Here is a 25,068-nt window from a genome sequence, read left to right as displayed (position 1 = left end):
CGTAGAAATGGAAATAAATGGTGGAATATGCTTGGGCAGTAACTGAGTACAGCCTGCAGGCAAAACATTAAGGACTAATGGAATGGCATATTCAGAGCAAAATCAATATGAAGAATGAAGTTACACTTGTAGGGCCATAGCGAATAAAGCAAGTACTGGGAGGCCTAAATTAAGACTGCATTTCTGCCACAGTATTGTGCTTACCTGTGTGCCAAATAATTGAAGAGCTGGAGAAGCACTATTTTACAACCTTAGATCGTGTCACATGGTTGCTTGTCACAGAAATTTTCCAGACATTGGGTGTTTTTTGCTGGAAATGTAGTAGCATTTATTGACATTTTTAAATTAATCAACAGAATATAACACAATAAGACACACACAGCAAAATAACATTACCATGTGCCCCCGCCCTCGCACATGGCCCTCACTCGCGGATCCACTGCATGCTCGCTGGCAGGCTGCGGTGCTCGCTGCTAACTGCTCGTTGTGGCGCTCCAAAATAGTTTTCAATCTGGTGCCTTTTTCAAGTTCAATGGGGAACTACATTTCTAACACGAACGTCCGCAGTTGAGCAGCGACAGCCTGGGTGCGTCAAAAAGAGCGGGCCAGACAGCCGGTGGACGGTAGTCACCTCGGTTCCGGAGCCCAAGAGCTGCTTGTAGTGCTTATATTGATAGTTATCGTCTCCAAATGGGAGCGTAATTTGAGGGGAACCATGCGGCGAAAGAGGTACCAGTTGGGGAAGGCGAGCGGTGCCAGAATTAGGTCATCCAGCAAACCTGGAGCGCAAGCAGAGGAGCTGCGCGACCTACCAAATGGCGGCGGAGCCTGTGACGCCCTTTGTTATTTGCCGTGGCACCCGCAGTTTCCCCCAACCTGCAATATGGACCTCCCCTGCTGATCGAGAATAGCGGAGGTGAACTGCAAGGAGAAATTGAGGAACTGGGAGAGCAAGAGGCAGATTAACTGTGCTGCGGTTTGCGGCCGCCTGAAGCCTCGTGATCACTGTCAGCAAAAATTCACAGATTGCCAGCACGAGCGGCCCCCTTTCAGCGAAGAGGTCAGCCTGCGGGGCAATAAAGCTTATAAATGAAGCTTAGGGGACTGGGGGGCTGAGATGTGCAGCAGGGGCACCCAGATAAGAACTGCCTGATCTCAACGTGTGTGCCCAGGCAGGACTTGCCTGGCCTCAATATGGCGCCCGCTGCTTATCAGTCGAGGGATTTTTTAAGTAGTTTGATTAAGGCTGGTTTCTTCTTTTGCCTCCTGTAACCATCCTCCAGCCCGTGTCTCTGCCTACCTCCACTTCTGTGCTCACAGCAACACTCTCGGTGGGAAAACAACCTGAGGGGAAGTGGGGAATGGGGAAGCCATGAGATGAGAAAGAATACTCAGTCGGACCATCGTGTATGCAGGAGCTCCGTGAGAAAAATCTGCAGTTCCACCTTTCATAAAACTAAAATCGTGGTGCCTTCTGAAAATTACTTATTACCATTCCACAGTGAAAAATACCAATTTGTCACCATTCACCAATTGTTATAACCATCAGCGCTACTAGAGATGAGCATAAAATGTTACCACTGGTATCCTACTCTAATACCCAACACTCACTACTGCTACTGGGAATGGGGAAGATCTGCAGACTTTGGAACTGTTCCTTCCACCTCTCCTTTTCACCACTCCTGACCTGGTGTGAGCTGGAGGATGAGGCAGACGGCGCTTCCCAGTAACACAGTGAACAGCGCTCTCGATGGAACTTTGACAATGCCCCCTGGGCGGAATTCAACACTGTCTGTACTTGCCGCGGTGCCGGGCAACTTTGGCTGATGCCCTGTGGAGCTGCCCTATGCAGCTTTAGAGGAGATTGGCTCTGGTTCTTACCTTGGCCAACACCTACCCAGCCTGACATCAGACATAGTCTTCCTTGTCTCCCCGTTGTGTCTTCCTCCTGCATTCCTTACCCCTGCTTACCATTCCGCCTCTACCTTTCACTCTCCTTAAGAAGTGTGTACGCGCTAATAACTCATATTATTGTGTAATCTCATGTTTTTCTCCTATGTCCACACTTGGCTATGTAATTTTGTAACCTGTAACTCGCTGATCCTCATGTAAAGCGCTCTGATACCTCCAGGACTAGCCAGCGCTATATAAAACTTTCCAAATAAATAAAAATAAAGAAATTACAAATTACAGTATAAAAAAACACAAAATAACAAGAGAGTCAAAAACACAACACAACTGCAGTACAAGAAAACCAAAATCACATTGCAACAATGCAGCACATCATCACTACAAAATGCCTCTCAACAAAAATGCACAAACATTCTTTTCACACATTACCACCTCCAGAATCATGTTTTCAAAATAGGATTTTATGAAGCTAGCACTACTGTTGAAATTTGGGTTATTAGTTCGGCAGTATGTGAGGTCTGCACAAGTAGCATTCCCATAATTGTCTCTGTATTGGGAACCACGTACCTTGTTGTAGCACTTGACTTCTCAGGGTAGCAAAGCAGACCAGTCCAGGGCCTACTCAGGGGAGGTGGTGTGGGTGAGTAATTCCAATTCACTGGCACACAAAAACAGTCAATAAATTAACAGTCATTCCTTTTCTTTGAAAGGGAAAATTATTGTTATTACACATGCTATTAAACACCACACATTAATTTACAAATGTATACATCAGGAAGAAGGCAATACCTTGGGTGACATTCTCAAACCACATTTGACCCCTAGTGAGTCATGACCCACATAATCACAATACCCCTCCACCTATGCCAGATGCAACATCACAATATAAAAGGGTGTCATTTTAAATAAAGTAGGCCTATTGGCTTTGCCAAGGGGTCACCACAGCAATATGTAAGGCAAGCCTATTAACTTTGGCAAGGGGTCACCACATCAATGAAAACAATAATCACATATTAGGAATTGCCAATTTACCCAATGGACTGAATAATGACATTTCAATGCAGCATTAAAAATATATGTGTTGTAATGTTCATTACCGAAATTGTCAATAAAGTATTTACAATTAAAATAACATTAAAGAAGTGTTAGAATCATATTTGTTACCAATCCAGACCACATAATCCAACCATAGAACCAACCACTAGAGGTCCCTGCAATGCCCAGCTGAGGGGCACCAAGCACCAACTGTATGAATACCTAAAATATGGTGAAACTTCTCAGGTCATGCGTCCCAGGACCTGAAAGACATAGGATTCATTTCCTAAATCAGTTGTGGAGGGCTGCAACATCTCCCGCAGTCTACCACAGCCCTTTAAAAATATGTTGGTTGTGCCCCTTCCTCTACTTAGAGCATCACGAAGAAACAGGCAACACAAACAAATCCCTTGCAGGGGATTATGCAGTGCTCCTTCTGCCTGAGTAGTGAATATGTTAGTAGCAGGTCTCCCGCTACCTTCTCTTTCAAGGTGTCCTTGCAGCCTGTGTCTTTGTATCTGATTCCCTTTTAAACTCCCGGTTGCCATTGGCCACCAGGCACCCAGGTGCAAGGTAAGGCAGTGGGACAGCACAAGAAGCCCACTTTTTGCTACAGCAGCTAGCTATCCGTCAGGCCACCATTTTCTAATGTCAGCATGGTAGTGAGTGAGCTCTATTACATGGGTAGGTCTCTGCAGCGCAGGGCCACCCCCGCACCCCATAGTGATAGGCACGGGAGCAGAGAGGTGGCACCTCATTCAGGCATCGGGCCATCTCCAATGTTGCATCAGCCACCAGGGAAATAAGTCCCCTGGGGGCAACTCCAAATTTGGGGGAGGGACACCAGGAATATCCTCTCCCCCTAACTAAATGGTCAATAAAGATGCATCAAATCCCAGACTGTGGCCCATCACAGATGTATCCTTCAAAATTGCTGTGGCGCTCCATGCACTCCAGCGCTCGTTTTCTCAAGCAGGGGTCAAAGCTCATAATCTTTAACAATGAATATCTCAGGCCCCATTGGGCCAATTCTGACCATCATAGGCTCATTGTTCTCCTGTTGGTTAGCTTTAGTACCAGGAGCATTTTAGCATGCCCCTTGTCCTCCAAAGGGCACACTTTGTGGGGAGCTGGCTTTAATAGCTCTCTGCGCCTGACTCCCCACTACTTGCGCTCCCCAGTTCCCATGGCCTCCCAGCTGTCTTGCAGGGCACCAAGAGTGGAAGTGGAGTCCAGGTCTTCTCCCATCTGGTTCTTTAGGGGGCATAAGAGGGCCAGCACCACAAGCCTTGGAGAGACAGATGTGGACCTGGAGATCAGTTATAGGCACAGTCCCTAGTCCATCAGGAGTATCAGGTGGCTTCTATGTCCAGCTGTCAATGATTCTGGTGTCATTGCCGTCCACGTCAAGAGTCTTGCTCTCTGTCTCTCCCTTGTTCAGGGATGGTTAGAAAGTTCTAGATGCTAGGCAACCCTGGCCAATCCTAGGATGACACCTCATCCCTCCACTCCTGTCCAAATGTTCTTGCACAGGATTCTGGGACATTACAGTATGGCAAAACACATCATCCCCCTGTGAGAGTGTATCTGCCCAACTAGACCTGTGGCCAAGGAAATGAGAAACCATCTTCTTTGGTCACTCTAAACCAGCAATGGGGCTACTCCCCCTCACAATGGGTTTGGTGCCAAGCTGACTAGCAGAACAATAGAGTGGGAGAGAGGGGCATTCACAGGTGTCAGCTACATCTACCTGTGACAGGTAGGTTCCATTGAAGTTAATCAAATTACTGAGCACAACCCCAGGCCATCCGGTCAAGGAAAACTCCTGTCCCACCACCCACGGCCCTTTGTCCACTGTCTGAGAGCAGCACACATCTCACTACAGGGAAGCCATCAGCACTCATGTGACACTGAACACTGGCAGAAAGGGCTTTTGTTTTTGTACAGGAAAATGACGACTCTCTCAAAGTGTAACTTCCAAAATAGTAGATTAAAATCTGTTTTAACCAATTGGTTGGATTTTAAGTTTCTATTAAAATGAGTTCTTGAATTGTTTCCCTAGCTGTTACCAATCCGAATTTAGCATTTAATAAATGTAACAACGTGGCCCAGTGTTTCCCTATGGAAGCAGCCAGCCTTGCTACAGTGATAATAGCTTTTGGGGATATTTCACTCTAAGGACGTGTCTATATTGTACATGTCCTACTTTTAAATATAGTGCATCTTGCCTTTATGGGCAATAGGACCTGCCTAGGAGTGGCTTATTAATACTTAAAAGCAAGGTTTAGGCCTATGAAATTGGGTTATTATGAAAGGTGGAATTTACAGTTTAAAACTGTCGCAGGCGTATTACCTGTGTGCAGCTACCAGGCTACTCAAGCCATGTCACTACGACCTTACCTTAAAAGGCAGACACTGCGGTAAACACGCACAGTCCAATTTTCATTCAATTACCGTGAGTGAGACTCAGGTAGGAAGACTCACCCACATCAAAGGTCCAAAAACCAGATGACCAAAAGCAAATATTCTAGAGAACTGGAAAGGCGGAACCCATTTGCAACAAATACCTTAATAGTTCAGTCAAAAATTATATGTGATCCTGCCACTTTTATATAAAATAAAGCACATCATTAAACAGTCATAATACAGCCGTCACAAATGTTAGAGTTATGATTTCTAACTTCACACCTATGTATCTTAAAGATGTATACACATTGTTATGGTTCATAAATGTGGTGTTAAGTATAGTGAACGCATACTTACCTTGTTGACATTTTGACCCATCAATATTTTTTGCTATGATCTTTGTTTTATCACAATAGTTCAAGACTCAAAATTCCAGTATAATACCTCATAAGCAAGCAAAAGTGTGCCTACCTAGAACAGAAACTATGAAGCTCAGACAGTTGACCTCAAGATAGCCAGTCAAAAGTAACAATTGTAAAGGGTTGCCATTTCAAAGTCAGGCTTGCACACTGGTTCTGACTACAATATTAAAAATAGTCTATTGTAGCTAAATAAAAATATTATCTGTACCCAAGGCCTGTTTTATAAAAATAATTGAATGTGTGGTGACTGAGGGCCTGATTACGATTGTGGTGAATTGGATAGTCTTTTATAAACGTGACGGATATCCCGTCCGCCGCATTACAATTCCATTATATCCTATGGCACTTGTAATACAGAGGACCGGATATCCGTCACGTTTATGATGGAGTATACCATCCGCGCAGATTGTAATCAGGCACTGACTGTTATTATTAGATATAAAATGCATCTTTATACAACCAAACATTCAATAGTAAACTGGTGATAGCAAAAGACGGATGTGGGTTGATCAAAGATGTGATTGACAATGTCTCAAGCTAACAGCTGAAAGGTTCTGAACCAAAGATAGCAAGTTGATGAAGGAGCATGACCCAAACCCCACTATCCATCTATTATATTTTTAGAACAACGAAAGGTCTTGCCCTATTCCAGACCTAAAACGGAGAGGTCACCAGTGACATACTATTCACTGATGCGTCATTGCTCTGTTTGATGCCGCATTATTATTGTCGTTCATGTCCATCTCTCCATAGGTCCTTATTTTGACAGGTAGCCATGTATAAGCAGCTCTTCTGACTCCAGGGAAGCTTTACAATAAAACAAATGTTTTCGGAATTGTTTACAGTGTAGAACAGGTCTAGCACTTTGGCTGCATGCCGTATTCTCAACGAGATGAATGGCAATAGAATAAAGACTGAAAAGTTATTTAAAAAGCACACTCCTGAGCTACCAACCATTTCTGTGGCCAAAGGCACTTTAGGTGGGCCAAACAATGGTGCAGAGCAGCTGGGCCCCAATATTAAGGGTCAGATTTATCAACCTTTCACGCAACACAGTGCAGAAAGGCAACCTGCTGTGCTGCGTTGCGTGGAAGGGAGAAAGCAAAAATGTGCCATATCTACTAAAATATGGTGCATGTTTGCTCTCTCTTAGGCAACCTAGTGCCAACGCAGGCCCCGTTGCACCACAGGTCAAGGGTGCCTAGTTTACAAGCAGAATTGTTTCTGTGCAGGAAGGGATACCTTCCCGCACAGGAACAATCTCTCAAGCATTTTCCTCTATGTGTGCTGCAGATTGCATCACACACAGAAAGAGGAAATAACGAGGAGAAAAAAATATTTGTTTCCTTGTTGCGCCATACTCTGGGAGATCTTGCAATTTTACACAATCTCATGTTTACAAACCTTTGTAAATTGGGGTTCATGTGAAATCCATGGGTGGATGCATGGAAACGCCCATGTTCTACCCATGGAATGCTTCCCAGAGTGAAATGTAAAGCAATGCAGCTCAAATCACAGCATTGCCTTATTTTTTTTACAAAGAGCAAACTGCCCCTTGTGTGACTTTGCAAATATCTACTAGCATTTTGCATCATCGATGCATCACAAAAATGGTGCAACCATTGCACAAAATGTTAGTAAATCTGGCCCTAAGTTTCACTGCGTGGGCCAATTACTTGGAAAACATAGCCCAAGGTTTCAGTCTACTCCAATGAGGAGTATGGGAAAAGAATTGCCTTACTACTCACATTTTAACTTCTACATACCTTTTTGATCACCAATAGTTGGAGGATAATTTGTTTACCTTGCCTTATGCATACAATACACTTTATTGCCTCAAAAGCAACAACAAAAGTCAATCCTGTTGATAGGTTTTGGGGGAAAAATGTGATTCGCTTGCAAGACGAGTGCGTGTACACTTACTAAATGAAAGAATTAGCAGGAAATACCGGGATCTGGCGCAAACACTGTTTGTGCACTATCACAATATTAAAAGATTTGCATCTATTCTGCATTTTAAGGTGTTTCCTCATGCAGATTTTACAAGGAGACAACTATAAAAATCTATGGAAATCTGGTGTGCAAACTCATTCAAACTTCATTAAAATGTAACAGCACTGTAATGTTGCCAGATAAAACCAAATAGTGGGATTTCCGACCAAACCCAGGGCAACATTTTCGGACAATATATCCAGCAAACTCGTAATGAGTAACTAAGCGTGAAAATGAGTTGACCGCAGAAACTGCCCTAGCAAATTTGTGGTATGCATCATCCCAACTTCATGTAGTTTGTTCTAGATACTGAAAAGAACAGAAGGTGATTTGATCAGACTATTTTGAATATAGCACTTGTGTGATTAAAAACATCCTAATCTAGAAATTTCTAGAATTCACATTTTCTATATTTCATAAATTTGGATCGACCATCCAGTCCCATTCAAAATTTAGATTTTTGCATTAGATTCTGTGATCTGCGCACAAAGGCTTGGACAAGGATTGCATTACATGCACGGGTGTCCAATGTTGGTCCAGTTGGACTGGATCTTTGCCAGATTATGAGGGTAACCTGTAAATGAGTTTTAGATGAATTGTATATATATTTATCTCATGAAAATAGTTTGAAGTTTTGGCATGGTTTCGGCTCTTGCGAATTATGCAGGACATATATGTACTAAATCTTATGGACCTTATTTATGAGAAGTGTTGCATCGCTGCGACAAAGCAGCAATGTGGCACTTCTCAATGCGCCCTCCTTGCAACACCATTGATGCGTCATATTTACTGTATGACGCATCATGTCGCAAGGAATGACAGATACCTGTCGGCGCAAAACTGATGCATTGCTGGAATTGTGTCGAAAGCATGACGCAGCTCTAGCAATGCAGGGGCAAGGGCTATGATTATAGCACTGCATCACCCTCACAGCTGCTATGCGGCAGGTGTAAGGATTTGGCGCACTGAAATCTAACAGATTTCAATGCGTGACTTTTACAAGGCTTTTATGCGGGGTACGCCCACCCTGCATACATTATACCTGACACAGGTCTAATGTAGCGCAGGCCTATACAAAGTGACGTTACTGCCTAGATGTGTCACTTCATAAATAGGGAGCAACTTGGTGCATTATTTACGCTGCCGCATCATCACAAAAAGTGACGCAACGGAGGCGTAAATGTGACGCAAGTGCTCATAAATAAGCCCCTGCATACATAATACCTGACGCAGGTATAATGTAGCGCAGGGCTTTACAAAGTGTCACATCTACCTAGATGCGTCACTTCGTAAATATGGAGCAAGGTGGCGCATTAGTTACGCCGCAGCAGTGTCACAAAAAGTGACGCAACTGTGGTGTAAATGTGACGCAAGGGCTCATAAATAAGCCCCTGCATACATTATACCTGACGCAGTTATAATGTAGCTCAGGGCTTTACAAGGTGGCACATCTACCTAGATGCATCACTTCGTAAATATGGAGCAATGCGGCGCCTTAGTTACGCCGCAGCAGTGTCACAAAAAGTGACGCAACGGTGGTGTAAATGTGACGCAAGGGCTCATAAATAATACCTCCTGATCGCAGTTCACTCTATGAAACCATAATAAGAAATGCAGCACCCAGTCTGATACCAGTGCGGAAATGGAAAAATTGGCAAGTTAGCTTTAGCTGAAATTTCAGGTCACATGCACAAGTGTTTACCCCTTAAAAAAGGTGCGCCTGGTTCTGTAATGGCTGCTAGCGAGGTCACAGCCCCATGGAATCATGCATGTCTGCAGCTGATGTTCGGTAGGCTTGATATCCCGTTAGTAAACATATGCAGGATCAGGATGAAAAATAAGCATCATGAAAGCCCTGGCTATATTTGCATACTCTGCGAAATGTCTTGAAATCCTGAAATGAGCAGTCCCAGTTTAGGAAGCTCTGAACCGCGTGATGCGTATGCACTGGTCCCATGGATATATGCGGCCTCTTCACTGTGCTCCCTCAGAAAACAGTTGCTAAATGAGAGAGTTGACGTTGATGCCATAATATTAATAGCTGACTGTCATTTCTGTGGCATCTATTTAACCTCCCCCCTTGACGCTTCCCGCTCAGGGCTTGTGTGGAATCGTTCTCGCAAAACCTTTCCAGCACAAATTGAACCGAGGGGAATTGCCTAATGTACACAGAGAGGAATGTTCAACCATTAAAACGAAACACTGGGGTGCCCATACCGCCTAAGTTTGGAAATATTATCTTAGGGACAGTAGCGCAGAAAATTTTAGACAATTTAACCAGGCAAGAGTAACTTTCTCTAGTTCCATTTTAATTTAACCAAATTCATTTATGATTGATTGAAAGGAAAAGGATATTTAGGGAGAAAAAAAACAAATCTTGCCGCAAATGCAGGGAGAAGAGAAATATAATTGCTACAAAACCGAAACCATTTTGGCTTTTTCATTCTTATTTTCTATTTCGCTCATTTGGATTACATTAAATTCGCCTTTAACTGTATTTTTACATTTTCCTAGAAATGTATGGCTGTTCATATATTTTGGGGGAAGTGTGCTATGATTATCCTCGTTTCAGTAACGATCTGTCAAAATCAGAGTCAGGAAGATTGATATCCAATCGAATATTTTGAAGACTCAAGAAGCAAGGCTGTCAGAATGGTGCTTGCTAAGGGTTTGGATGTATGACGTTACAACGCATACATTTACATCGCGGTACATTACATCGCGGTTTTGACAACGCAAGTCGTTACAACGACTTGCGCTAGATGGCGCTCTAGGACAAGGAATAGGACAAGGAGTAGTATAATTTACTATTCCAACTCCAGTCTACATACAGTAGGGAAGGTGTTGGATAGTAAATTATACTATTCCTTGTCCTAGAGCGCCATCTAGCGCAAGTCGTTGTAGCGACTTGCGTTGTAAAAACCGCGATGTAATGGCATCGCGATATAATCCCCGCGTTGTAAATGATGTTTCCCGGTTTCTTCTCAACATGGAAATGTGATGGCGGGTACAACTTTAAGCCAATCTGAGCCCATTGCCATTGCAGAACCATTTTTTATGTTTGTGAAAGGCACAGTTTGTCATTGTTAGGCCCAACACACACATGTGCATTGTGCAATATACCATATCTTCTCTGATGTGGGGTCAAGACGTTTGGTCAGGCTGAGGGCCAGAGGAGAGACACTGAATTCAATAATTTGTCCTTTGAACTCTGCTTCTGGATAAGGCAGTAGAATAAAAAGATGCTACATCCTGCTAACGGAGTAGGGGAGTAACTCCAAAGGAGGAAGAATAAAGGAGGAAGAGACAGGGAAAACTGAAAGTCTGAAGGCCAGTTCATAGTATAATAGTGGTCCCAACAAGTGGTCGCACATTGAGTGCCAGCTTGTTATGACCACTATTTTATTTTGTGAACTGATCTATGTACAATTTTCACCATCGTTGAGGTTGAATAATATATGTAGTACTTATTGCATTTCATTAGTAGTTGTTAACATTGCATTGACACCGGAAGTACCTGTTCCCTTGATGCTGATACCATCCTTTTGCTCCAACTAGTTCTTGTGTTGTAAAAATGAGGACGGAGACCTATGGCTCCATTGGAGTGTATTTATAGTTTTCTCCCCCCCCCCTCCCCCGCCCCCCCCCAAAGTGACAAACATTCCCAGCAGTAAATCTGCACCAGGCGCAGGTTTCCAGGCACACTTCTGGGCATGCCATGTGACTTCCTTAGACAAGAACTCAGCAGAGGGGGAATTGAGTATCTTGTGCAAGTGCACTTTTTTTCTCTGCTGGGCGAACATATTTACGTAATTGAGGAAGCCCATTTCTGGCAGCCCCACCATATCTGTGAGTGGTCTATTCCCCTTTCCACCCTGCAAGGTATCTATCTCCTACCCTTTCCGCGGTGGAAAAGGGATAAAGAGGAGGTTGGGAGTGCTGATCAACATGCGCTTTTTTGGCATTCCAATACCTTTAAGGCAAACCACGCCCTTGAATATCTGGCAGGATTCAAATATGCACATTTGGTGATAAACTTAAATTTACAATTGAATTTGCCTTTTTTTGACATTTTATATCAGATTTGTATAGATTATTTGTTTTCATATATTTAAGTAATCATTGACAAATACTATGAAAAGTAGCACCCATGTTAAACATGATCTTGTCATCATAGTACGTTTACGGGTGATTTTCGAAGGAATTGATGAAGACGCTTCATCTGTTTCTATTTTTATTAGGAATTATATTAAATTCCTAATAAAAAATATATATATATATATAGAGAGAGAGATGCCCCACCTATGTAATGCTTTAGAAATACAATGAATAAACATATTAGTGATATTGTTTACATATTTTAAGCATGTTGATAACTGCACCGCACCACCTTATTCGAATACTAATACTACAGCTGATGACCCATGAGACGGAGCAGTGAAGAGATGCAGGGGCTGTGGAGGGATGTGACAGTGAAGGAGGCAGGGGCTCTGAGAAAGTTATGGGGACTATGGAGATATGCTTGGAGTGTGGAGAAATGGGGTAGCAATGTGATACAGAGACTGTTGTAGAACGATGGGGTAGTTAACAGATGTAGGAGCTGTGGAGAGATAAGACAGTTAAGAGTTTCAGATTTTGTATAGAAATGCATAAGCGCATGTTGGACTTGGCCCTTTTGCAGGGTCATCCTCATTTTTTTGGCCTTCACCCTCCTGTTTTCTGAACCCGTTTTTGTTTGCCTTAGGACTATATGTACTGTAGACTGCTAATCAGTGCTAACATGCATATGACCTCTCCTTTAAACATGGTAAAATTGGTCTACACCCAATTGGCATATTTAATTTACTTGTAAGTCTCTAGTAAAGTGGTGCTACCAGTGCCTAGGGCCAGTAAACGAACATGCTACCAGTGGACCTCCAGCACTCATCGTGCCACCCATTTAAGTAGCCTTTTAAATGTGTCACAGGCCTGCTATGTCAGCCTGTGTGTGCAATTTATGCTGGTATGGCGTTCCTGCTGAAAATCAGTGGAAACTGAACCATACGGTGCTCAAGAGTGTGCGTCTATTTGAGATGATTATGCTGCCGCTCACGTAAAAAAAATGTACTCGATAAGCAGCCCTCCGGCCACACCTGTGACGGCTCGCATCAGAAAATCTCACTGGAAGTTCTTCTAGCAACCGGAAATTGAGCTAGGGGATGCCAAATAACACTCACTCTCTCCAGCTCACATTTCTGCAGTCTTGCAGTAGGAATCATATCCTCCACACGGCAATTGGCAGAATTTGGCTAGAACTCTGTATTAAAAGAGTAATGTGGAGACACCAGATTCCACCAGTTCCACAAGTGGAGTGAAATTTCCACCATGGCCTACAATAAATAGTTCATAGGACACGGCACAGTGTATTTAAAAAGCTGGACATGTACTTTTAACTTTTATGTGTTATGGTAGTGAAAAACTTTAAAATTCGTTTTTCACTACTGCAAGGCCTGCCTCTCCCATAGGATAACATTGGCTTAGCTCATTACATTTAATAAGTGATAACTTTCAAGCAGGTAGGACAGTTGAGTTTGGTGTCTAAAGAAATGTAAGTTAAAATCTTCTTTAATGGTAAAGTTGAATTTTAAGTCACACATCTGAAAATGGCATTTTTAGAAATATGCCATTTTTTTTGGCCCACCCATTTAGTATCTGCAGCCTGTATCCTGGGTCACATGACTTGGTGTAGATGGTAGTTGGTCTTTGTGTATTGCTCCAACACAGTAAGCCAAAGGAGCCTAGGTGTCGGCAGGATGGGCCATCCCTGGCTTGGTGAGGGGGAGGAGCTGTCCCCTACCCCACATGCACATCACAAAGGCTCTGCCTGAGCACACTCACAAAGAGTTTGACACAAGACATGCTGGGGCCAAGGCACAGTAGCAGGAATTTCCAAACCATCTGGGGTTGAAAACCTCAGAAACTTCCTCCTACTTCAAAGTGGGCACCAGGTATAAATAGAGGACCTTCAGACCCAACTCCTCAGTACACCTCTGAACCTGTGGAAGACTCAGAATGACTGCTGTGCTGCTCTGCAAGAAGGACTGCTACTCTGTTGCCCCAGTGCCCTGCTGTCTGAGTGTAAGGACTGGACCTCCATCTTGATTCCAGGACCACTGGCGTGACTCCGGGGGCTAGCTGGCTGGCCTCATGATCAGAGCCTCAGGGACAGAAAAGGCTCCAACCACCTGGACTCTGTCTGCTGTGCCACCCCAGTACCAGACTCTTGGAAGTGGGCCAGAAGGTGCTGTGCCACCACAGCTGTGGTCTTGTGGGCAAAACCAACACAGGGAGATGCAGCTCCTCGCATATCCACTTCTGAACCGCTGCAGCGTGACAAATACCTGACTTTACACATTGTCTTTAAGTTAAGCCTAACAGCTTCATGCCACATTATCACAGGGTTAAGCACAGGTTAATTTGTGCTTGTAACTTCAACCTAACAGAAATTGTGGTTGCTGCTTGAGTAGGGTTTCAACCCCCTCAACCAGTAACCCTGTTTCCAACAGCGATGCATAAGCTATGGAGAGACAAGGCAGTGAATTGTTGTTATGTTGTAGAGAGATGTGACAGTGTAGAGATGCAAGGGCTATGGTGAAAAGAATCAGTGAAGAGAAGCAGGGTCTTTGGTAGCAATAGGCAAGTGAAGAGATGGGTAGACTGTGGAGCAATTAATGGGTCTTATAGAAAGAAGCTGGGGCAGCGGAGAGATATGGCAGTGAAGAGAAGAAGAAGATGAGGATAGAAAGGACAGCCACGATCTGGAGAGGTTGTGCAGAATATGTAAGTGAAGAGATGCAGGGCCTGTAGAGAAATCAGGGTACAAAGAGATGTAGAGCCTATGGAGAGATGGGACAGCAAGGATTGCAGTAGTTATGGAGGCAGTATGCAGTGAAGAGGTGCAGAGGCTGCAGAGGGACAAAACAGTGTAAAGTTGCAATTGCCGTGCAGAATCAAGGCAGCAAAGTGATGCAGGGGTTGTGGAGGGATTGGGAAGTGAAGAGATGCCAGTACGAGAGAAGGCAGTGAAGAGATGACATGGGGCAGAGAAGAGATGTGGAGAAAGGAGACAGTGAAGAGATGAAAGAGTTGAGGAGCGATGGGGAAGTGAAGAGATGCAGGGACTTTGGAGAGATACTCAGGCTGCTGTTGAGAGAGGGGCTGTGCACATTTGTGACATCTATGACATTAGATACGGCAACAGATGTGGAAAAATAAATAGGAACTATCAAAACATTTTGAGAGAAAGGAGAAATGGGATAGTGGGGAGATGTGGGGGCTGTGGAGAGATATGCCTTTGATTACATGTAGTTTGTGCTTTTCACAGCTCTAATAAACAGTTTAAATTAAGTCAAATTATAATCTTTACTTCCTTCAGATCTTAGTATAAATAGAGAGGCACAACATGCTTTGCCATAAGACAAATCCCAACTCATGGCACTGGTGCCCTTCCTATTCCCAACAAACACGTTTCATCAGCTTGTTCCCATCCCACCTGTGAACCCATCTTTCCAGTACAAAGCTTCTGCAGAGCGGTGGGCCACCCACAATCCGTAAATCAGGAGGAAAGAGCTGGCCATGCACAGGGGGTTAGATCATCACCATAAGAGCCCCACTATCAAGTTCAGAGGCGTTTCTAAATAAACAGTCTCAGGTAAAAAGAGGCGAGCTACATTTATTACAAAAGAGAAGTACTCTTTTCAAAGAGGCGACCTCTGCATGGAATGGAAAGATATCTGCATACTATGAAAACAATTAAAAAGGGATTCTTTGCATATTGATTATAGATGCTTTGTGTTTAAAGAGAGGCTCTCTGTACTGTAGCATGTTGTTGTATTGAAATTGAATTGAATTGAAATTGTATTTATATAGCACTTGCTACTCCTGACAAGACATTGAAGAACTTTACAGTGAGTAGAGCACTACCCAGGAGCCCAAAGTTAGTGGTTAATCCATTGGTTATTGGAATTAGTCTTGTGCCCTCAAAACAAACATTCCATGCATTAACTCTAGTTTCCTTTTTTTACATTAATGATTTAGGTCTGATCATTTGATGGAGTTGTGTGAGAAGGAAATGGTTGATGGAATTAATATATCTTGTTAGGTTGCAGGGATATGATTTCAAAAAAGAGAGAATAAGACAGGCATGTGATTTAGAGTAGTCTATATACAGAAGAGGCATGCAGAAGGTAGAAGGATTCAAAATAAATAAGGGAAGAAAAATGTGAAAGTTTAAGTCAATATCAATTTTTCATGTAACGTTTTTGGAATATAGGAGGTGAAAATTTCTTTTTTGCATTAGCATGCAATCTGTGGATGTAAACCTGTAGAAAGAAACAAGTTTTCAGTTGTACTCTAAAGGAATGTGGCATTAAAGTTTTTCTAGAGCACTTTAACTTTCAAAGTGATTGCAGATACTTAAGATGTGGCAGATACTTGCCTCACCAAAAAATAAATCCGGCTGCTTATTGGGACTCCTTTACAAGCAGCCTTTGGAGCACTGCAACATTTAAGGACATCCCAATACCTGTAATTACCATTTCACAACACCATTGAAAAAGGTCGTGTGCACATCACCCCACTGTGGATGTGTACTTGCAAACCTAGAAATAACACCTGCTGTACGTACTATAGCAGTACATTCAGTACTATGAAGTACTGTTGCAGTTTATAAAGTCAAATCATATGGGCAATTGCCGGTGGCACTCAGATCATTATGGGGAGCACTGGATGAAGACCTGCCTACCCATGCAGTGATACATACTCTATACTTCATGGGGGGAGGTCGAAATCTCATCACATGGCTATACAAAGCTATTAGGGAACAGGCAGACATCTCTTTGGTTCATCTTTGCCACCTCTGGGAGGATGACTTAGCAAGACCTCGTCACAACACTGAGGTGCCGATCACGATCCTGTAAAAACCGGGTACGAACCGTCGGACGGAGCATATTCTCCGTCCGACGCGTCCCCAGTCGTCAAAATATACAAACATGGAATTACGATTCGCACGGAAACACCATTTCCGTACGAATCATACAAAACCCCGACCGACGAAAATAAACGTACAAATGCGATCCGGGAAAGCGCCGACGTGACGTCGGGATGCACGCAGCCTGCCATTCACGAACCAGGAATTACGATTCGCACCGACGTCATCCCGCACGGTGAATATTTTCCGGCTGCCAAAAACTGCCGGGAAATCAGGACGACGCGAATAAGGAGTACCGGTACGCGACGGACAGACAGGACGATGCGAACAAGGAGTACCCGTACGCGACGGACAGACATGAACCCGAACCTACGTGTCATCCCGGCCCTCATAGCAGTCGACCTCCTCTACAGGTTCCGACGCAGACGCCGCAGAAGGTCAGAACAACAAAGGGAGGGGGGAAAGGGGGGGGGGTGGCAGGACCAGGGCAGGCCACAAAACCCCCACCAAAGTCACACAGCACACATGCCCTGGACATACCTGACCCTCAGGCCCTGGTCACAACGAGGAGGTGGGGGCGTGTGCAGCTAAGCCAGCGACCGCCACAACGGAAGTTCTTGACGACGCAAACCGGCAACACAACCAGACAGGTACGTCCCGTACCCACGCCTTAAGAGCGTGGGTACGAGTCGTACCACGCCCACACCTACGTCACCCCAACAATGGCGGGACGGCTCGTACCCACGTGGCAAAGGCCTGGGTACGGCCCGCACAAGCATCACATAGCGTGGGGACGGATATGTACGGACCGTACCCCCACCCCGTATGCATGGAGCATACCCCCAACCCCAACAGTGTAAGTACGACACGTACCCCCACCCGCGTATGCAAGGAGCGTACCCCCCACCCCAACAGTGTAAGTACGACACGTACCCCCACCCGCGTATGCAAGGAGCGTACCCCCCACCCCAACAGTGTAAGTACGACACGTACCCCCACCCGCGTATGCAAGGAGCGTACCCCCCATGCCAACAGTGTAAGTACGACACGTACTCCCACCCGCGTACGTATGGAGCATACCCCCCACCCCAACAGTGTAAGTATGACCCGTGCCCCCACCCGCGTATGCAAGGAGCGTACCCCCCATGCCAACATTGTACGCACGACACGTACCCCCACCCGCGTATGCAAGGAGCGTACCCCCCACCCCAACAGTGTAAGTACGACACGTACCCCCACCCGCGTATGCAAGGAGCGTACCCCCCATGCCAACAGTGTAAGTACGACACGTACCCCCACCCGCGTATGCAAGGAGCGTACCCCCCACCCCAACAGTGTATGTACGGACCGTACCCCCACCCCAACCGTGTATGTACGACCCGTACCCTCACCCGCGTACGTATGGAGCGTACCCCCACCCCAACAGTGTATGTACGGACCGTACCCCCACCCCAACCATGTATGTACGACCCGTACCCTCACCCGCGTACGTATGGAGCGTACCCCCACCCCAACAGTGTATGTACGGATCGTACCCCCACCCCAACCGTGTATGTATGACCCGTACCCTCACCCGCATACGTATGGAGCGTACCCCCACCCCAACAGTGTAAGTACGACACGTACCCCCACCCGCGTATGCAAGGAGCGTACCCCCCATGCCAACATTGTACGTACGACGCGTCCCCCCACCCGCGTATGCATGGAGCGTACCCCCCACCCCAACAGTGTAAGTACGACCCATACCCTCACCCGCGTACGTATGGAGCGTACCCCCACCCCAACAGTGTAAGTACGACCCGTACCCTCACCCGCAGACGTATGGAGCGTACCCCCCACCCCAACAGTGTAAGTACGACCCGTACCCCCATGGAGCGAACCCACACACGTGTATGGACTAAGCGTACATATTGTTAAATAGGAGGGGTGTGTGCCAATCACTCCCAGCAGTGCCCAGAGTCAGGAGGGGTGTGTGCAGAGGCCTCCCAGCAGTGCCCAGAGTCAGGAGGGGTGTGTGCAGAGTCCTCCCAGCAGTGCCCAGAGACAGGAGGGGTGTGTGCCTATCACTCCCAGCAGTGCCCAGAGGCATGAGGGGTGTGTGCAGAGGCCTCCCAGCAGTGCCCAGAGTCAGGAGGGGTGGGTGCAGAGTCCTCCCAGCAGTGCCCAGAGACAGGAGGGGTGTGTGCAGAGGCCTCCCAGCAGTGCCCAGAGTCAGGAGGGGTGTGTGCAGAGTCCTCCCAGCAGTGCCCAGAGACAGGAGGGGTGTGTGCCTATCACTCCCAGCAGTGCCCAGAGGCAGGAGGGGTGTGTGCAGAGGCCTCCCAGCAGTGCCCAGAGTCAGGAGGGGTGTGTGCAGAGTCCTCCCAGAAGTGCCTAGAGACAGGAGGGGTGGGTGGAGAGGCCGCCCAGCAGTGCCCAGAGTCAGGAGGGGTGTGTGCAGAGTCCTCCCACCAGTGCCCAGAGTCAGGAGGGGTGTGTGCAGAGTCCTCCCAGCAGTGCCCAGAGACAGGAGGGGTGGGTGCAGAGGCCGCCCAGCAGTGCCCAGAGTCAGGAGGGGTGTGTGCAGAGTCCTCCCACCAGTGCCCAGAGTCAGGAGGGGTGTGTGCAGAGTCCTCCCAGCAATGCCCAGAGACAGGAGGGGTGTGTGCCGAACACACACAGCAGTGCCCACGAAACGCAAAGGGTGGAGTAGCCACAGATACCATGCCCACAAATTTCAGTCAGGTGCACAAAGACCCTGCAGTACATGTACCACATGTGTGCGAGGCTGGGAGTATACGCATGCATAGCGCAGAAAAGTAAACATGTACACATGAAGTCATGTCAATAGTCCACATACACAAGTACAATGACTACCAAGAATGCCACGAATGATGCAGGTGGAGACATCGCTCAGCATGCATGTGCAAAGTAGAAGGAGTCCGTCACACACCCAGCTAATGTACACACAGCTCTGCGCTAAATATTGGGAACACCCTGCAGGGAAGATGGCAGGGTACACAGAGGAAGGAATACACCTTTGGACAATTTCATCATGCAGCAACTGCTTACATGAACACAGAAACCTAGCTAACACCGTGTGATGGCACACAGATCCCAGGGTCCCCCCTATGACCAGCACACTACTACATTTCCCACACAACCAACACATGATCACCACCCAAAATCATGTAGCAGCCCCACCAACAGCAATATCAGAAAAGCAGTAGTGTTCAAAGGAAACAAAAATGGCTTTAATCAGCAAGATCAAAAATTGTATGTTCGTAGAAAGTTCAATATTTACAAAGCCCATAGGGCAGTCCAGAAGTCACAGCTGGATGGGGGACACAGTGGGATGCGTGTCCCCTAGCTTGCCTGCACAGTTACATTCCGTTGTCTTCCACAGGGGTGAGGGCATCATGTGGGGGGGGAGAAACAGGCACCGCAGGGACAGGAGGGTGAAGGGTAGGCGTCGTGGGTGCAGGGATGGAGGACTCCACCACAGGGGGTGGGGCAGGGCCAAAGGTGGAGGCCAGGAGCTCGCTGCACACCTCAGCCAGGTCCGCCAGGGAATCCCCTGCACCCGAACGAACCACAGGCCCCAAGGAGGGGGGGGGGTCAGAGGGATAGGTCGCAGCGCCACTGGGGGAGGGTGTAGACAGGGGGGGGGAATCAACCACCCTGACCGAGGACTTCCTTGACCGCTTGCGTGGTGGCGTCACTGTGGGGCTCAGGGACAGAGTGGCCATGAAGGAGTCTTTGGGGGAGATGTGGCCAGGAGAGCTGAGGGGAGGGGATTTGGAGGGAGTGGATTGGGTGGAATGTGGACTCCCACTCTGGCTGCGTGTCACACGTTTGCCCCCCGACCCAGTTGGTGTGCCTACTTCACCCTGTGTGTGCGTGTCAGGAGGTGTGCGGTGGACCTTCCCTGCTGGTGTGGTGCCTGTGTGTGTTGTGGTGGGCGCATGCTGATGTCTGGGTGTACGTGGGACAGGCATGGGAGTGGGAAGTGTGGATGGGGCAGGGGTAGGGGGTGGGACGTAGCGCTGCAGGAGACCCACTGCTGCAGTCAGTGTCGAGTCTATCGACCTCAGCAAGCTGCGTTGGTCAGCCTGCGATGAATGAATGCCCTCCAAGTATGCCTCCATGTTGTTGAGGACCTGGCTGTGGCCATGGAGGACATTAAGGATCGCAGCCTGACCAACCTGCAACTGCCGCTGGATGTCCACAGACTCGGTATTGGCGGCAGCAGTGGAGACAGGGGCAGGGGGTGCGGTGCCTGGCAGGAAGGAGACATGTGGTGACTGGGGACGTTGGGAAGGGACACGAGCAAGTGGGAGGCGGCTGATGGCAATGGAGTGGGCGGGGCGAGATGTAGTGCCGCTGTCAGCTGCTGGTGCAGCCGCCGCCCACTCGGAGAGATCATCCTCGGACCCGTCAGCTTCATACTCTGTTGTGCCAGTCGACAGGTCCCCGGCTTCACTCTCCTCCGCCTCAGTCCCACTTGATGTGCCAGCCCCGATGTCACCGCTGGCACTGGTGCTCGGTCCCTCTGCTCCGTCTGTGCCCATGTCTCCCTCCGTGTCCCCCGACGATGCTGTGGGCAGGGTGAAGAGACAGAAATTAATCATACACCTGTATACATATGTCACATGAGTCCAATCTACATAGGTCACAGTGCATAGCCTGAAACAAAAGAAGAGTTACATCTACAAAACAAGGTACATATGTAGGGCATGCAATACACAGTTTTTTGACCCACCATGCCACCGAAAAACTATGGAGAGCATGACACAATAGCAAAGGAGATGGAATGGAATTCTTGACTGAGGAGCACGGCCCTGGGGACAATCCAGCACTGCATCTGCACCACACAGCATGGCAGGAAATAGGGATGAGCAGGGACCAGATCCAGGAACAAGAGGCACATGCAGCATAGGTTAAACTGAAAACATGCCCACCATGACTGGCCCACTGCACCTTGAGTGCATGTCCAGACAAACATCACACACTGGCCAGTCCTAGCAAGGAGATATCAGGTTGTGACATGAAGGCCATGGCCGCACCACCCACCCCCTACATGAGATTATTATTTGGAGACACAGAAAGCACTTACATCCCTTAGTCTGGGTGAAATACACATGGGATGCAACAAATCAAGGTTGCACACAAAATACCCAAGGTGCGCCTGTCCAAATAATCATGTACAAATGGGCATCATCAGATGATTGTAACAAGACACACAGGCAATCTCCACCGTGAGTATGAACAAGGAAAATCAGGTCAGTCTGTACAGTGGACACTTGTACTACATTTCACGTCAATATACATTTGGCCAGGGGACAATGGCACAGAGCACAACCTATGCTGTAGACACAGAGATTGTCAACATATTCAGATTACACACATGATACCTAGGAAAATATGCCCCTGGGGACAGTGGTGGCCACACAACTCCATGCTCCTGAATGGGAATGACTCCAACACACGCTACCATCCCCGCACTATGCGTACCGCACACTCATGCACATCATGTCACAGGCCACCACATAGGACATGCGTGCTGTAAGGCCTCACACTTGAGAGACTAACTCCCATGTCTGGACTCAGCATTAGTGCCAACTGACATTGAATCCACAAGACCAGAACTGGACAGGGCACAGGCAAGGTCCCAAAACATGTTACACACCACCCCCACACATGATGCTGCAGGCATTGTACACGTGGAGAAGGTGCCAGGCTACATAACCTTGTGACAGAGTGACTTCACACAGACCAGGGAACACATTGCAAGGAGGGAAAGGGAGGCAGGAGAGCACTGCAATACTGTGGGTAACAGGATCTGCACAGCACCATTAAACCCTGGCAGTGCATCCATGGAACAGTGCACTTACAAATGCTGGTGAAACACAACAAACACACATGTACCTACCCCCTTCCTGCTGCTGCATCTCCTGTAAGCGCCTGTCCAAGTCTGGAAATACCACCGCCAGCACACGCTTGTGGATGTGGGAGAGACGGAGGCGCCCGCGGTTCTTATGGCTCTCAGGTGAGTCCCCCAGCAGGACCCGTGCGATCCTCCGCGTCCAGCACCGGATATCCTGCCAGCGTTTCCTCACCTGGGACAGGCTCCGCCTCCGACTATCCGCACTCCTCACGGCACTGACGGCGGTCAGCCAGATCTGCTCCTTGGCAGAGGCGCCTACCTGTGAGGATGAACAAGTGACACTACATCAATACACCTGCAACATGTCACAGAGACACATATGGGAACAAATTAGCTGGTTACAACAAGGCATGTCATGCAGCCAACGCATTGCACCTTTGCCATAGGGACACACTCCTCTGGGGAAGGGCAAAAGCAGTACGTGCCAGTGAAAGTACACAGGTGGAATGAGGGCAAAGACACAATCAATTATCAAGGCTCACACTGTGCATCACACCCACCCCTCCTGTCTCTGGGCACTGCTGGGAGGACTCTGCACACACCCCTCCTGACTCTGGGCACTGCTGGGAGGCCTCTGCACACACCCCTCCTGCCTCTGGGCACTGCTGGGAGTGATAGGCACCCACCCCTCCTGTCTCTGGGCACTGCTGGGAGGCCTCTGCACCCACCCCTCCTGCCTCTGGGCACTGCTGGGAGTGATAGGCACCCACCCCTCCAGTCTCTGGGCACTGCTGGGAGTGATAGGCACCCACCCCTCCTGTCTCTGGGCACTGCTGGGAGTGATAGGCACCCACCCCTCCTGTCTCTGGGCACTGCTGGGAGGCCTCTGCACACACCCCTCCTGTCTCTGGGCACTGCTGGCAGACATCAGGCATCCCCCCCGGGACCCCCCCTACAGTACATAGCATGTGTGTCACACCTGGACACAATGGCAGAAGTCACAGTCACAAAAAAAGGGACACAGTCTGTGCTAGTAGCTCTGCACTCACCTGATACCCTGGTCGCCCATACAGCAGGGGGTACTGTGGGAGGATCACATCCAGCAATGCCAGGTTCTCCTCCAGGGTGAATGGCTGTGACCTCTCCACAGACCTTGACATGGTTCCAGGGAATCACGAGCAGCAGCAGTGTGGTAGATTGGAAATATGTGCAGGCAAGTGCTCCCTCATGGGACCTGGCTGTCTTATATCTGCCTTGCTGTCCTGTTTCATGCACAGGAGTACAGAGTGATTGGTCACTCACATTTGCATCCTATGTTTCCTCCAATCCCTTCAAACCTAGCACAGTCAGTGGGTTCTCATTGTGTTTTTTTCTTCAGCATGATGTCAACCCCACAAACACATTGCAACAAAGTAGATTCATTCCAACTGACTTCTGCTGTGCACCTTCCAGAACAAATTCAAACTTTTAACTTGGTCTCCATGACAACCAGCATGCATGTAGGCCTTAATACTTGTCCCTCATGTGTCCCCTATGTAAACTAGAGCTTCACCCACAGGTACGGTGCGTTCCGGGCCCCTAGGGCACCCCAAATGCATAGCAACGGCCCGTACACGCGTGCGTACGTTCACTATCACCATGGGTGTCCTCGCGTATGCGTACTCGTACTGGTACGGCCCGTACACACGCCTGTACGCTCACTATCACTACGAGTACACCCATAGTGATAGTGAACGTACCGGCGTGTGTACGGGCCGTACCACTATGGGTGTTCTCGCGTATGCGTACTCGTACTGGTACGGCCCGTACACACGCCTGTACGTTCACTATCACTATGGGTGTCCTCACGTATGCGTACTCGTAGTGATAGTGAGCGTACAGGCGTGTGTACGGGCCGTACCAGTACGAGTACGCATACGCGAGGGCACCCATAGTGATAGTGAACGTACAGGCGTGTGTACGGGCCGTACCACTATGGGTGTTCTCGCGTATGCGTACTTACTGACCGTACACATGCCTGTACGCTCACCATCACTATGGGTACACATACGGCAGCACTCCCATAGTGATATGGGAAAGTACACAGGCCCTCTTAGCAGCAGTACGGCGGTTTTCACACATCACAGTGGTGACAGGCAGCACACAGGAAGGAATAGGGCGGACATACTTGTCCATGGATGGACATCAAGGCATTGTCTGGGCAGTACTACATGTGTGGGGCACAGGTGTGACAGGCTGTGATGTGGCACATTACTCCTGAGTCGAGAAGGCACCAGATGTATGATGAGATGTGTACAGATGTAATGTGTGACAGTGCAATGTGTGCCAGGCATGCCCTTGACTCCTTTGACATGTGTGCATGTCGTACTGCACACTTGGGATGACCGACACTGGCATGACACGGACACCAACACACGGAAGTGTCCCCTGATGCCCGGTACAGGGGTTACCACACCTGACTTGTCACT

The 25,068-nt window shown here is 47.7% G+C and overlaps 1 protein-coding gene across 1 annotated transcript in view; it reads right to left on the bottom strand.

Annotated features, from left to right (window-relative positions):
• LOC146832731 (myb-related transcription factor, partner of profilin-like) overlaps positions 1 to 25,068 on the bottom strand; it is a 485,536-nt gene that overhangs the window by 282,720 nt on the left and 177,748 nt on the right. Inside the window, exon 4 of the mRNA XM_085604175.1 lies at positions 2,479 to 2,569. Within this exon, the coding sequence (XP_085460301.1) occupies positions 2,479 to 2,569 (91 nt within the window). The remainder of the gene's footprint in view (positions 1 to 2,478; positions 2,570 to 25,068) is intronic.

This window comes from Triturus cristatus, chromosome 5_1, assembly GCF_964204655.1.
Source record: "Triturus cristatus chromosome 5_1, aTriCri1.1, whole genome shotgun sequence".
NCBI classification, from domain to species: Eukaryota; Metazoa; Chordata; class Amphibia; order Caudata; family Salamandridae; genus Triturus; species Triturus cristatus.
The sequence above is the reverse complement of the archived record's forward strand: the minus strand, read 5'-3'. Positions and strand labels throughout refer to the sequence as shown.